Here is a 15,261-nt window from a genome sequence, read left to right on the forward strand (position 1 = left end):
ATAGCTTATCCCCGTCTTTGTACCTCTGCTAACTTTTCAAGGTAAAATCAATTTGAGGTAAATTTCGTTGTACACCTTGCATTTCACAATGATGGATGAAGTATAATTTAGTCTTTCTTCGCGTTACGTATGACTATGAAATCACTGATGTAGGTCAATAACTGAGCCATTATAATTTTACAAGAAAATTTTCAATATTCTGTGAGTATGATTTCAAAAAGAACTAAAAAAAAACTCTTTTAATGAAAATATTTATTTTAATATAATTACTTGATAAATAAAGTTTCGGTTAAATCTTTCAGTAAAACACGGTAAACAAGCGCCCGAAATGAAATATTTTTGATTAATGTTTGCAAAGTTCGGTAGTTTCATGTTGTTTGATTTCAATTAATATCGAATGTTGGTTCTGTAATCTAGTTGGATTAGTTTCTCTAAACACCTGATACGTCTAGTTGAATTACTGGATGTTAGATATTTTAGGTACCTACCTATTTTTCATTGCAAAATACTTAAATGATATATCTTTCATTATGAATATGTATAAACAACCGAATGATCCTATATAAATTCCATTTTTCCTTTTTAGGTAAATAAGATATAGTAATTTTCACTTTCATGGTCAATTAATGCTTTTCTCTGAAAGGGCAAGTAAATGCCTGGATAATGACGATATATAAATAAATTTACTGATCGATAAACGCATCTAGGTTTGTTGTTTAGCGTTTGCCGGCGCTCAGGGAAGTTCATAAATTTCCCTCGAAAAGTAAACCATTAATATGAATAACGATTTAATGATAAAACTTATGTGGCTAATAAGATTATTTACAGTTTTCTATAATAGACACAAGTCTCTATAATAATCTGAGTTATACAAAAACAATCTCAACTATCGATACGCCTTTTGATACTTTGATAACACAAAATTTTAACGCATACCAATTACTTTATATCTTCATAATATCGTGTTTAAAAAATTCCAATAAAATAATACTTATTGAGAAATCAATTCTTCAATTTCTTGTTCTCAACAATTATTACACATAGTGATGATAAGACAATATGCAACGGTGTTTGTTACGCTGATTACAGTTGAGTAACGCGTGTTGTAACTGAGGGAGACAAAAAATGATGCCAGACTTAACTTGATAATAGTTCTTTCTTATTTCTTTCTCAATTTACCTGACTCAATCATATAATAGATAACTAACAGGTATAGTAGCTATTTGTATTTTGATAAGAACATATATTTTTTTCTAAGACGAACGTTGCATGTAAGAGTAATAACATTTTGTAGATACTAAAATTACTTTTATGGCACATTCGGCGTCGACGTCATCGGTTTCCTGAAATCCGATGTCAATAAATATCAGTACAGATTCATTCACACCTTGCCCATAAATTTGAAGGTAAACAACCTGTGTATTGCGCATTAGGTATGGAGGTCATGTGCTAAGGTCTTTTACGAAATGACTGGAAATAGACGTATAAAAACAATTGCATGCGACTGATGACAACGTACCTAGTTCCGGAACAGTTTCCTTATGACTCTTTTTATGATTAAGATAATTAAACCTCAGCTTCGATGGCTTAAATTCTCGTATTTCTTTTTCCCATTGAAATTTTCGTAAAAGAAGTTATGTATTTGCTAATGTTACTCCAAAAGATTGGGTTTCTTTGTGGCGCATATGACAAAAATCGATCAAGTATTTTTTGTTTTATGCATAACAAACAAAAGCAAAATATATTTTGTCTTTAAAATATTATAAGTATGGATTTATTTCAATGTATTCCTTCCTAACAACAAGCTGTTCTAATAAGAAAACATCGCGAGGAATCCTGCAATAGCATACCTAATGTAAAAATATGGTTTAATCTGGTGATCAGTGACTATGACCATGTCCACTTGTCCTCAAGGGACCATGTCATTGGTTCCACTGTTATTAACCCTTGCCTTTCCACTCCCGTTCATACTCCAGAGCCTCTACCCTTTTTGGAGAACATAGCCTTATGGGATTTCATTGGAAAGATCTTTAATTTACTGGCCAGCAAAGCCGCGAGCTAAACCTACAATCGATTTGAATTAATGAATTTTGCGCAATTTACATATTGCTTATCAAGTTAATTCGCAGAAATGGCACTCCTAGGGTTATCATTTTATCACACTTAAAGCCCCCAATTGGGTATTAATAAACTTTGTTTAATAATAATATTATTATCAATAACTAGAAATATTATATTATATGATATGGTAGTTATAGTCACTAGATTAGGTACCTATGTATTTAACTAAATTAAATTTATATTCCATTGTTCACAGGTGGCGTTCCTAGTCGCACGCGTACCGCTAGCAGAGCTGTTCTTCGTATAATTTAAAATTCGATCGTTCACAAGGATGAATTGTTTATGACTGTGAATAATTTGAAATTATGTTGGAGCAAATGGCATTAATTCCGTCTTGGCTACTGATGGCGTGGCTGGGAGCTTGCATCCTCTTTAGTCCATTCGCCATATTTTTTGTCGTCTGCCTACCACAGCTGCCACTTCTTGTTATAAGGCGAGCGTGTCATATACCATTCGAGTATATTTGATATGAAAGATTTTCGAATAAGAAAAAAAAATATTTTGCTAATACAAGATTTTTTTGTAGATAAGTTTGTATATAAGTGTAAATAAATAATTTTAATGATTGATGTACGAAGTTGCTTGTGTTTCATTTAAATTTTTCGTATCCTAGGATTAAAAATGATGTCGTCGAACCGTTCTTAGTCAAACGACCGTCGTCGACTCGAAACTGACTCTTCAATTTCTAAAGTTTTTGTTGCAGTAATAAATTTAAAAATCTATGCGGATGCTTAAAAGGCATCATAAGTCATATAATTATCTATATGCCAATATCACAACGACAACCAAACAAAGTCCGTTTAGATAATTGATAATTTCAATACTTATAAAATGTCAATACAAAGGGAGGTTATCAATCGCACAAGTGTCTAAGTAGTTATGCATCTACAAGTCTACTTGGCAGCTACAATAGGTATACAAATACATTTAAATAAGCATTGACAACTAGAAATACGCGAAAATGAGAGAAAATGACTCAAATAATCAAGGTTTTGATATGAAATCCATACCCTTATAATATCGTATTATAGAGCTATGGATTTTGTAGTCGAAAAAAACGTGCACCAATAAACCACAAAACGTATAATTATACGTAGAGATTAAAATCTCTTAGAAACATAGGTATCAGCGCCATCTACCAGAAATCGCAGAAACATTTACAAAGTTACAAAGCAAATGTTGAGAAAATCCACTGAGTTTTGTATGAAAGTATTCGTGTTGTTATTGGTTATGAGTGAAATCTGCAGATGGAACAATAAATATATTTTATTTAAATTCAAAGGTTTTTTTTTTCGACATTTTCCCGTCATCCTAAGTTGTCTTACCAGGAGAACTAAGAATTGAAGTTAATATTCTGCAATTTTTAATTAAAGTTATATTGTGCAACAAGCACACTAAATGAAATTCACTTAAGTATGTAATGTACCTTCTCCAGTTTTCTGTACCAAAGAGCTAAATAGTTACCTCATTATTTTTATCAATTTGTGAACATGAAATAATTGAAAACATAATAAATAAAGTCCTTGCACTAATTTTTTTTTAGTTTAAGTTCTATTTTTATTTTTTTTTTCTTGGAGTATTTCAATATATAAATAAATAAAATGACGATAACGATAACAACACTGCGAGAACTTTGGATTAGAGTCACATGGTTTAAAATATATACGTAACCGCTTATCATATGGGGCATACCTTATTTTCACGGTGTCGATTAAATTAATTTTATGTCGTATTTAATTTTTAAGTTTAAGTTATGTTTAAGTTTTAACTATAAGTATTAACTTTTAAAAATCTCATTAAATCTGGTACCTGAAGCGTGACTAGGAGTTATTCTAGATGTGGGAAGTTTACATTTAATGGTAAAAACCATTTGTGAAGTGCCTTTATCCAAAAAAGTAGTGCTTAAAAGCTTTTTGGCCATATAAAGCAAACAATTACAGCGAGGTACACCCCAGAAGCTTATCGGTATCAGTTAGTAGGACAAAGCACTGGCGTTGCATTCGCTAGCAAGGACGCATGCACGGATATAGAAACACTGGATGTTACCTCATTATTTTTCCAATTAAAATAAAATATATAAGTAGACTTCTTAAACTTTATGATTATAAAGATTACTATTCACGTCAATGATTTTAAAATATTATATTGAGGAGCATTAAAATTTACAAAAACAGTGTGGCGACATGTCTATGCCACACGTCACAACAATAAAAAAATAAAGTCACGTGCCGCTATCAGTCAAAAACAGCGAAAAACCTAAATCGCGCAAGCAAAGACTTCACGGATTGGAGCATATATACAACCGCCGACACAACATCGTTGGAGCCGCGGTTCCCCAGGCGTCACACCTAGCCTGGCGGAAAACCTTCCCTTTGATGGCGGTCGAGCCGAATCATCACTCCCGCTACAACAGCGTTAAAATGGAATAAGTAGATGATCTTTCTCTGATATCAGATACAGTAACAACAGTAACAGTACCAGTACATACATACAGAGATAGTTATCTTACCTTTTAAGGGGTAGACTGAAGCAAAATATATTGAATGTGAGTTAGGTTGAAACGCGTTATTGTCAATTTTATAAAAAAAAATTGAAAGCAAATAAACTTTGCATAGCCATCATATACTCGTATGAATCTATCCGGAAATTTCAATCATAAATTGGCTTTTATATCGATCTATAATAAAAACAAAATTTAGTAAGTATTACACTTTAATCTTAATTCAAAAAGTTATTACCTAAACTAACTAAAATAAAAGCAATAAAAGTGAAACCATATCCGAGTACCAAATTGTATCTCGTGTCTCTTCTAGGCCAGCGTGAGGGCGAGGGGCAGGCTCCATGCGCCCGCGCCGCGGCCTGCGACACCAGCTCTCGAACGCATGCGCCACTCCTCCACCACTCGTCGGCCGGCTCGCAACATGACGACGCAACTCCTGCACGTGAGTCCTAACTCATTAACTCAAACTTTCATTACCAACCACTACTCCAAAATTCTTACACAACACTTCAACGCCTCTTTCCTAACTTATCTATCAATTAGATACAGGTTGACATTGGCAAAGCGAGGATTGCAATGTCCTTCTTATGGACTTTTACTTACTAATCTACATTCTAATCTAGTTTTACGTGTCTAATTATATTTTCACTTATTTTACATATTTTTTTATATAACTTAAGTCAGTTTAAGTAGTCACATATTCTTGTCAACGTTAGAAGAGTTGAATAATTTAACACATATTAACGATCAGTCAATTAACGTGAACAGATATTTTAATTTTATGCGATTATTTTGTTTAATTTCCATTAATTACTTGGTATAAATTATTACGATTAGCATATTCTTAACATTTGTAAGTATATGAGGTTGCCTATGCTGATTATGTTAACCTATTATATAATAGCCAAAAGATAAGAAACCTTTAATATGTAGCGTTACTATTTACGTAAAAGTAGAAAGTGTTTTTTTAGTCTAATTGTAGGTATTACTTACAAAGAAATACCGAAATTTATAGACATTACTGAAATAAGAATAATCCTATTTCGGTAATGTTCTCACTTTGATAACAAAGTGAGTAATTGATAGACAGGTTTGAGCCCTGGGTGGTCCGATGGGATATCCGAAAATACCTATTCGGAGTAATATTATGAGTACCTTTAGGAAATTGTTTCGGTTAGGCATCAATTGAGAAAGTTAAGTACCTCTCATATATTGTAATCCTTTTCTTAGTTTGTTAAATAGTTCGGCTAAAGCTATGCACACATAATTCTCGTAAAATATTTTGCCCATCCATGGATTCATGACTTTATTAGTCTGCATCTGCTGCTCTGGGATAAAAGTTCTAAGAAGCATTTGAATTGCCTAACTTGATGTTCTAGTTAATAAACTTGCGAAATTTCAATGAATGAGGAGAATCGTGATCGATTAACGCAAACGCAATGTGGCAAGATGACTTACCCTAGGTAGTAACAGTAACTAGCAAACTATCTAAAGGTATTGTAGAGTTTCAACATGCTTTTTATTATTCTACATTATCACATAATTCGTTTATTTTTTCTTATATTCTGACAGCATGAAATCTTTGAAATTCAGCCAACACAATAAAAGTCTTAGATAATAAAAAAATACTGTCATCGTTTTCACTGAAGGTTTGACGCAAACTTTTTTTGTTCTTGAAATCATAATCAAAACATTTAAAGACACTGCAAATTATATTCATTGGCTTATCAGTGGTTCGGCTATACGAACCGAAAAGGTGTTTTTTTAAACGCAATCGATGCTGCGGGCAATCGTATACGTGTATAAGAAGTGATAACCCTATAGGTAATCAATTTCCACCATGGTTCCACCTAATAACACATCAGCATGATAAACAATACACGGCGCTCTATGTCTATGACCCGCCTGACTCGGTTCCCACAACTCTCTGACATTTGTAGATAAATTGTGTCAATACATCGGTAATTCTGTATGTCGATTTGTTGCCCACGACCTATTGCGCGGCAATTCAAATCTTATCAATCATATAATATATTGCATGCAGTATACCTATATCCATAAATAAATATAATCACGCCTCTTTTTTGGAGACTAGGCAGAGACTACACATTTCACTTTCCCACGATCCCTAAATACGTATCTAATTTCATCAATCTCTTCATGTGAGCTCGTCTAGGTGACACTTGAACTGACCTTTCGTCTTGACCTGACCTTCCGCTATTTGAGTTAATCTCTATGATTTTTATTGAAACCTCAGGTAATAATATATCGTAAGAGGGCAATAATATTTTCCTAAAAGTACTCAAATAAATGTTTAACGTCATTTCTTTACAAGTAATTTGGCTATTACTAGTATCCTGAACGTAATGAAAAGTACCTAAATACGAAATACCACAAATACTTTCACTGGAATACTGAGTATACAAAAGACAATAGTTTCTTAGAAAACACTAGTGATGTACTTATAGACATGTATTGTTTACTTGTAAAATTAACTTTAGACAATATGTAATTTACACAGACTGTATATTCGCAGTACACGCACGGCATAGTAATACAAGTACGAGTAAAGTGCTTTTCACAGAACTGTAGTCGATCACTTTGTCAATACTCGACTACAAAATTAGCTAAGAAGTAAAGACAATTAATCTGACACCAGTGAATTTAAAACTAGCAAGATAGTCACATGGTCTTGAACCAATGAACATCAAGTCAAATACGAATAAAATAAATGCTAAACTTTTTTATAATTTCTTCCTGTAATCATACCTTTTTTTTAATTTTAGCCATAATTTGAAATCCCCTCCTCTCACGCTGCACGTCGGGATTAGATCTCGTTTTGCTAAACTTCACTAAGTGAATGCTTTTGTCCTTAAGTCGCCACCTACGACATACACAGGAACAAATGGAGCGATCTTGTTGTACTCTAAACTAATTCCATTACAACCCATATGATGAACGTCTAAAATATTTAACAAAATCAACGATTTATTAAACCTGTCATATATTCATCCCTTACGAGGTAGATAGTGCAAATAATCAAAAGACTCAAAGGCCACGTTGAACGTAATTACTTCATGATGGAAGTGAGATTTAGTGATAGTGAAAGGTTGCCAGCCAAAAGAAGAAGCCCATCCCTAGATTAACTTTTCAAACTCTCTGCGTGGGTTTTTCTTCAATACAGCATTAACCAGACTAATACAAAATTAAAGCCCATTATTTTGTCTATTCACCACTTTATATTTAAATTTAATTCAGAAAGAGGTATCACGTACCAGAGGCGGCGGCATGCCTTCGAGCCCTTATCTACTGACTCACAATAAGCTCACCTACGACGCTGCATTGGGAAATTGCAAGGTTTTCGACGCAATGCAATGCACCGCAAAGTTCACTGACCTTTAGTCAACAATCGTGAATGCACAATGATGCGCTACATGTATTTTTCTTTTATTTCTGCATCAAGGTCCTTTTATAAAGCATTTTATTCTGTTCACTTTATAATATAGTCAAATAAAGTAAAAAGCCATCTAAACAATATCTAGCCATATGTGGAGCTTTTCTAGTGCTTTCCTGACACGGGAGAAATTTTTATTACTCTTTTTAAAAACTCTGTTCATTACAACAAAAGAAATAATAGTTCTGAAATCAACAACATAAGTTATACAAGCAATAACATTTGAATAAGACTTCCTAACGTTCTGGGCATAAATTAAAGTATGACGAGACACTATTGTTGCTACAAGTTTAATTATTCAAGTGGCTAATTCTGACCTTAGTTTTTCAACACGTTCCATTTCTTAGACCTTGGGTGGGGCTTGGCGCGTGGCTTATAGAGACGTGGCATTGTACGGCTTCCGCATTGGAGCCGGACCCACGCTGCTTGCCCATTATCCGTTTTGTACAAGCCACAACACTATGCACCATGGCCGTGACTTCACTATGCAATGCAGTAGTCGTTTTGCAGTCCGAAAATTAATTTACTTCTTTGCTCTCATAATAACAGCCGTGAATTATGTAATGCAGTAGCCCTTTTGCAAGTTCATCAACTTAAAATACATACTTAAATTTGCCCGTGAACTTTATATCTTGGCACCTTTGAGTTTCGTACGATTTATTTATTTGTTTAAACTTTTTGCATGTAAAATGTACAACTAGACAAAGAAAGCCTTATTGCTTTATTCTTTGGCATTATTTATCTAAATAATTTTATATATTTGTGCGCGTTTTCTAACATGACTGTAAGTGCAATAATAACAATAGAATTGTGCTTATAAGTATTATACCTATAGTACAGTTTTAGATGTCGATGTTGGAAAATTAAATTTATACTTCCTTACTAATGGCCTTAGAAAACACAAATAATATTACGCCTTTATCCCGGAGCGGTACACCGGCTTACCACTTGCCACGATCCTTGCGAACTTTATTGCTTCGTCCACATTTATAACTCTCTTCATGCAAGCTCGGCGATTTCAGGTTCTTTATCTTTTGCCAGGATATCTCTGATATACATACTTAAAACATAAGTATAATTTAGATTATTAGTTTTCATTAATGAGACTAACTGGGACCATGTTAATATTTACCGACGTCGTTGACCTTTAACTTCGTAGAATCTGCAAAGGCGACTGTTCATTGTATTTCTAATATTGGAAATAATAAAAAAGCAAACAGACCAACAATGAAAAACTACTTGGAGCAAAAAAGAAAATCACTCACAAAAAAGTATTACCTACCTCAACGAATTAGAGTATCTAGTACCTACTGTAGATTTTTTATTGCTTCATACAACAGTTTATTTATTTTGCATTCGAAACAATTGTATAGATTTTAGATCTATATTTATAAATTGACTTCCGGTACAAATGCTGAAGTGTACTTTGTTCCGTCGCTTCTTCTACACCTGCGCTTTGGAAGCGATAATAGACATATTTTGACGATATTAAGCCTTGTATCCTATTTTGAAAATAAAAATAAATAAATCTATATCTTTTGTCTGCATCATGTTCGACAAGTGCACTAAGTACAGAAATATGCGTTCCAAAATGCAGTTATCCTTCGTAATAGGCACTTAACGTCAAAGTTTTCTTGATTATGATTCATATCTTTTGATTATATCCATTGGTTAGTATCCCGTTCCCACGAGCTAACCTACCACCTATAAGGATACTTACTTGTTATAGCTGTAGAAATAAATAATCAAACAGTAGGTAACGTATTTTTCGCATTACTGAAAAGACTTTGGAAAGCCAGGATTTTTTCAAAAGTTTCATTTTTATAAAAAAAAATCTTTGTTATTAGATCACTCATGGTTTAAAGTAGAAAAATTATGATATGATTAATTATAATGGATTTTAATGGATGTAGACGATATATAAATCGTTGCCCACAATTTAGAAGGGCTATTTTCGAGGTGCAATTATTACTATAACCTTATCTAAAGCTTACAAAAGTTATATCACAGACAATTCAGATTTTTGCTTATCAGCACGAGCAAACTAACATAGAGATTAGTTGTTAGTATCTAACTTAACTAAGTCAGAAATAATATGAAACAGGAATAAGTATAAACACAATTTAAGAAGAACTAAAAAAGAAAATATAATCTATTTACTTGAAATTGATAAAAGTATGGAAAAATTACCTTCCTTCTGTCACAGTGGGGTAAAAATATCCAATCTTTATAAAGGTTTAGCAAAATAAGCTTCATATAAGCAGGCTGCTGTTAGTCGTGTAAGGAATAAAACAGACATTATTAACTTTTTGCCTGTTAACAGTCGTTAAAATGTTCTTAAAATGTGGCTCGTTCGCCACGCCCTGCCTCTTGTATGTATGACATATAATTTTAGTTTTATATCTTGTCCATATAAGATTGGTTAAGATAAGTGATATAGTGCCCATTGAAGGCAGAATTATCCATGGAATATTTCATAATGTTTGAATTGATTTAAATTTATTGTAAAATATTTTTTTATTAAATACCTTAACCCGTTAGAACAATATATATAGTTCATAAATGTTTGTCTGATAAATAAATAAAAAAATCACATTTCCTGTCCCATCTTCCCGAAGTGTGCCAAACTTATATTGATCAAACAAAAATCAACATGAATACAGTACCGAAGCGGGTCAGGCCCTTAATGATATATCTTCCAGTCAACTCAAAAAAACTATGCAGATTTTACGAAACTAACTTGTATTGAGATATTAAAATTAAAATAGTTCATTGCAATTTAACAAGGCGTAACGTGGGTGCGCCATTGAAATTCTCATAAAAGATTAAATTTATCATCTCAATGTATAAATATAAGTTAGTGGGAGGATAGTCAATCATAATTATGTCGTCAAGAATGACATAGTAGAGTTGTTCACGTATATATGTATATTTCTTGAAACCTACCTAACTTAGCTAAAATAAAAACGTATCAACATTATGATTTAGGTCATTTTGACATTGTTTAGCTCATTAAACTAGGTACTTATATTAAATTGTAGGAATGTGATTTAGAAATCTCGTTCTATTAAATAAAGACTATTAAGTAGTTATAAAACATATTACTGTTTTTCTAAGAGATATGTGAAGGACTCCTTATCTCCCTGTTCCGTAGAGTTACTCGCTTAGGTACTTTATAATTTAAACCTTTTCGATTTAACCTTTCTACCACAACTCACTTCTACCAAGAAATATGGTAAACATATCGACATTTTCTGAATAATTTGTTTTTTCTACTCAAGCTGGCAATTCAATTTAATGCAAGTATAAAATAGTTTTGTTCTTTTTTTAATTTGCAAATGATTTTATTAAAATTTTGCCCAAGTAGAGATCACATTAGTAATATAGACTTTAATAATATCTGAAGCAAGTCAATGAAATAACATGTAAGTGCACCTATAGCAATATAAACAGACAGCATATTGGCGAATTGTGAAAGGTCCGGACAAGGTTCGGAGAAATATCAACCACAAAGTTCACAAGGAAATGAGATCGACACTGACATCGTTTAACATACATACAAATAATATATATCACGTCTTTGTCTGTTACGGGGTAAACAGAGTCGATATTCTTGAATAGCGCGCATTTCATTTAGATGCAACCGTCTTCGTCGAAATAATATGACTACTTAAATGCAACACTTCTATACATATACATATATACAGATGTAGAATTTCGGTTGTTTATTTATCTCTTTCTCACGTTTTTATTTAAGCAATCCTCATGACATTTGGGATTGTGAGTAGGTACACATAGAAGTGCTGAGACGAACACAGATTTTTTTATCGAGAAAAAAAAACGTCTACTAATTATAATGTAATATGTAAACTTTAACCTAGATAATTCAATCGTGAGATTACTTGCTTTCGATTATGGCCTAGGTATTTGGAGAACTGGGTATGGTCACATATTTTGTTCCTACATACCACATACTGTGATAATAACGTTATGAATCACTAAGCAAAGCAGTGTTCAAGGTAAATCCTAATTGCTCTCGTTATAACTTAGTACCTAATGCAATTCAAAAAACTGGTTTTCTATTGCAGCCAGGAAAATTATAGGCATTTACTTGAAGCATTTTGAAATATATTATGCTAAGGGAGCACTATAATAATACAAATAGAAGCGGAAAACGGCATGATATGATTAAAATCATACAAATGTAAACAGTACAGACTCTTCTTATAGGTCTTGAATATTTACGTAAGTATGAATTGATTTAAAATGCCACAAGGAAGTCTGAGTATTTTCTCCTTTAGGTACCTATAAAATCAAATAGTTATGAAAAATCATTACGATCCTATTATTTATTGAAAATAAAAACGGATTATTGAATAAGAACATAAATAAAATTATTTTTGCCAATATAAAAATTAAAGAAATTGCCTTCACCCTAATTAAACATTGGACTTTATGTGACGGTAACATTGAATTTTTAATACCAAAATAAAATAGACACTAATTTTAACTTTTATTAAAAATAATGTAAAATAGTTTAAAAAGCCTCTCCGGCTCCCAGTAAGCTCTATTAGATAAGTGGTAAGACCGATGGCCAAAAATACCAATTACATGATCAACTCATTCAATAATGCTCACGAGATTTTGTTGAATTTAAATCCCCGGGTTAAATTACAACATTATTTACTATTATAGTAACTCACATAAAATTTTTCTTATTTACCTTATAGTTATTCTAATTGTATTTTGTTGTAGGTATTTGTACTTACAATCCACACTATCTATAGGTACCTACATATGCGAAACTCTGTCTGTCTACAACTAAATCGCTAGACCGATTTTGATGTAATTTTGTGTCAATGCAAACATAAAATATAAATAAATTACTCTTCTTTTGCAGATGTTCCTACTGCTGATAGCAGTGACTGCTGAACCGGCCCCTGGTCGAGTTCCGAAGGTCTACAACGCCCTCATTACGTCCAACCAGAACTTGGAGCCCAGCAAAGCCTACCCCGTGTATCAGCCTGTGCTTCATGAATCATATTACCCTTTCCAACCGGCGATATTTTATGGGGATTTCCCTCTTGGCAATGTAAGCATGACGTATTCTTATAAATATCATAAAAAAAATTGGCACTCTGTATTTTTTCTAGTAATAAGCAGAATCTTCTAGTACAAGCTGGTCTATTTGTTTAATACTCAGTAGTTTCCACGCAAATTGTCAAAGTCAGCCAAGGGACAAAGCTCGCTAACTTTGGTGTTTTATGGGTTAACAACACTCATATTTGAAACTCAATTTCATAATTTAATACGGAGCATATTTGATTTTAATGTGTCACTTAAATATTTCAGGGAATTCACCGAGAAACCGCGCATCCAAAAGACCCTATGCCACAAATACCAAGAGATCCTGTTCCCCAGGAACCAGCCTCATCAGAGCTGCCTCCCCCGCCGCCGTCTCCAGAGCCTTCAGAACAACCGCAGAACGAAGCATCCACATTGCCTCCGCCACCACCCACCACCCAATCACCTATTCCTTTAAATGAATTTGGTTTACCCCCACAAGTTTTACCCCTGGGACGAATAGACCCCGCTTATCAAGGGTTCTCTCAAGTTGGGCCATTCACATACACATACCCGAGCTTCAGATTCTATGATCCATTTGACCCGTTCAGTTATAGCCCGTATGCTCCTTTACCATTGTATCGGCCACTTGGTAATGTTTTAGGACAGTCAGCACCTGTGTTCATAGGAAAGGAAGCCATTCCTACCGCTGCTCCGGCGCAGAGGAACCCTGAACCGACAGCTAGCACTCCTCCACCGGAACCGAGCGATCTGAATATTTTGAACTTCGAGTCTAAGGATCCTGCCATTCCCAACGTACCACCTCCTCCGTTACCACAAGGAGGTCTAAAGTCTGATAAATCTGCTTAGTAATAAATACTTGTGTGTCACATTGATATCTTAAATCAAAGAAGGTCAGAGTTGTAATTAATTTAAGACAGATCTGAGGCAAGAAAAAGTTCCTGGAGATTATTTAATTTATTATACCAATACTTTTACCTTTTGTATTTTTTATAATTCGTCGTATCGATGTATAATTTAACATTTGGAGTAAATTTATGCTACTAGATATAATTTAAATTAAATGTGATTATAATGTAATTTTTTTGTCATTTATACATCCAATGGTTCCTACCCATCTGTAAATACGCACTAAAACCTGACTGGAAAAGCTGACTTCTGGATAACTCTCTGTGCTGTGTCTTTCCTTTTAAAAATTGTGCCTTTTTATTATATATCAATTTTTTTTGATGACCAGTTCGATTTACAAATCTTTGGTGATACACCATCAAACTAAAATATTGGGGCATAGCAATAATAAACTGAAATAAAAAAATACATTGCTCTCCATTATGGAGAGCAATGTTTTTAAGAAGTATTCAGAAATAAATAAACTTAAAACGTCTTTTTTAGTTTAATTATTTCTTTAATTTTTCGTCACGTCAGTCCCAGTTACATCCTGAGCAAATGCTATTCTCTCAGAAAAGAAGCCGGAAACCACACGGCTAATATCATTATGTATTTATACTTAAAACTTTATTGTGCCTTAAAACTACACCAGGTAGGTTAAATAACATTCTCCACCAGTGTAAAAAACTGATAAAGGCAAACAGATATATATGAAACAACAGATATTAACTAATTTGAGAGCGACATACCTATATGTAATCATAATATTTGCATACACACATAGGTATTTTAAAATACGTATGAAGACAAGCAACCTTTGAGCCAACCCCATAACACAGATAGATTATATTTCTGGTTGACATAATAAATTCTGAGAATAACAAAAAATATCAAACCATACATTTATATGGTTTACATAAAGTATTGACTTAGTTAAAAGCTCAAGTTAATGATAAGAGGGTTTTTCCTATTTGTGTGGTACCTAGTAGTGTGGTGAAATCAATAAACATTGATACAGCTTATCATATTATCTAAAGCCTAGCCGTGTAGTATAATGACACCGGCGTTAATATACTTCGATAAATTACCTCACAGGCTGTGATTTTATTTACTGAACTCTAAATACCTGTACAAGCTATAATTCTTAGTTATATATCTTATTATATCTATATAATTCCTTGTTATATATCTTAATAAATCTTATTTTGAGGTA

General features: G+C 33.1%; 1 protein-coding gene across 1 annotated transcript; it reads left to right on the top strand.

Annotated features, from left to right (window-relative positions):
* The first annotated feature begins 4,942 nt into the window (after positions 1 to 4,942).
* LOC106140114 (uncharacterized) lies at positions 4,943 to 14,189 on the top strand. The gene is made up of 3 exons (XM_013341648.2): positions 4,943 to 5,063; positions 12,976 to 13,167; positions 13,428 to 14,189. Exons 1-3 carry the CDS (start codon positions 5,004 to 5,006, stop codon positions 14,007 to 14,009), a joined length of 834 nt encoding a protein of 277 aa, XP_013197102.2. The 5' UTR covers positions 4,943 to 5,003; the 3' UTR covers positions 14,010 to 14,189.
* Positions 14,190 to 15,261: the final 1,072 nt, after the last annotated feature.

Source organism: Amyelois transitella, chromosome 3, assembly GCF_032362555.1.
Source record: "Amyelois transitella isolate CPQ chromosome 3, ilAmyTran1.1, whole genome shotgun sequence".
NCBI classification, from domain to species: Eukaryota; Metazoa; Arthropoda; class Insecta; order Lepidoptera; family Pyralidae; genus Amyelois; species Amyelois transitella.

Coding starts and splice junctions, on each gene's coding strand:
- LOC106140114 (XM_013341648.2), top strand. CDS start 5,004: ATGCGCCACTCCTCCACCACTCGTCGGCCGGCTCGCAACATGACGACG. Junction 5,064..12,975: donor TGACGACGCAACTCCTGCAC/GTGAGTCCTAAC, acceptor CTTCTTTTGCAG/ATGTTCCTACTGCTGATAGC. Junction 13,168..13,427: donor GGGATTTCCCTCTTGGCAAT/GTAAGCATGACG, acceptor TAAATATTTCAG/GGAATTCACCGAGAAACCGC.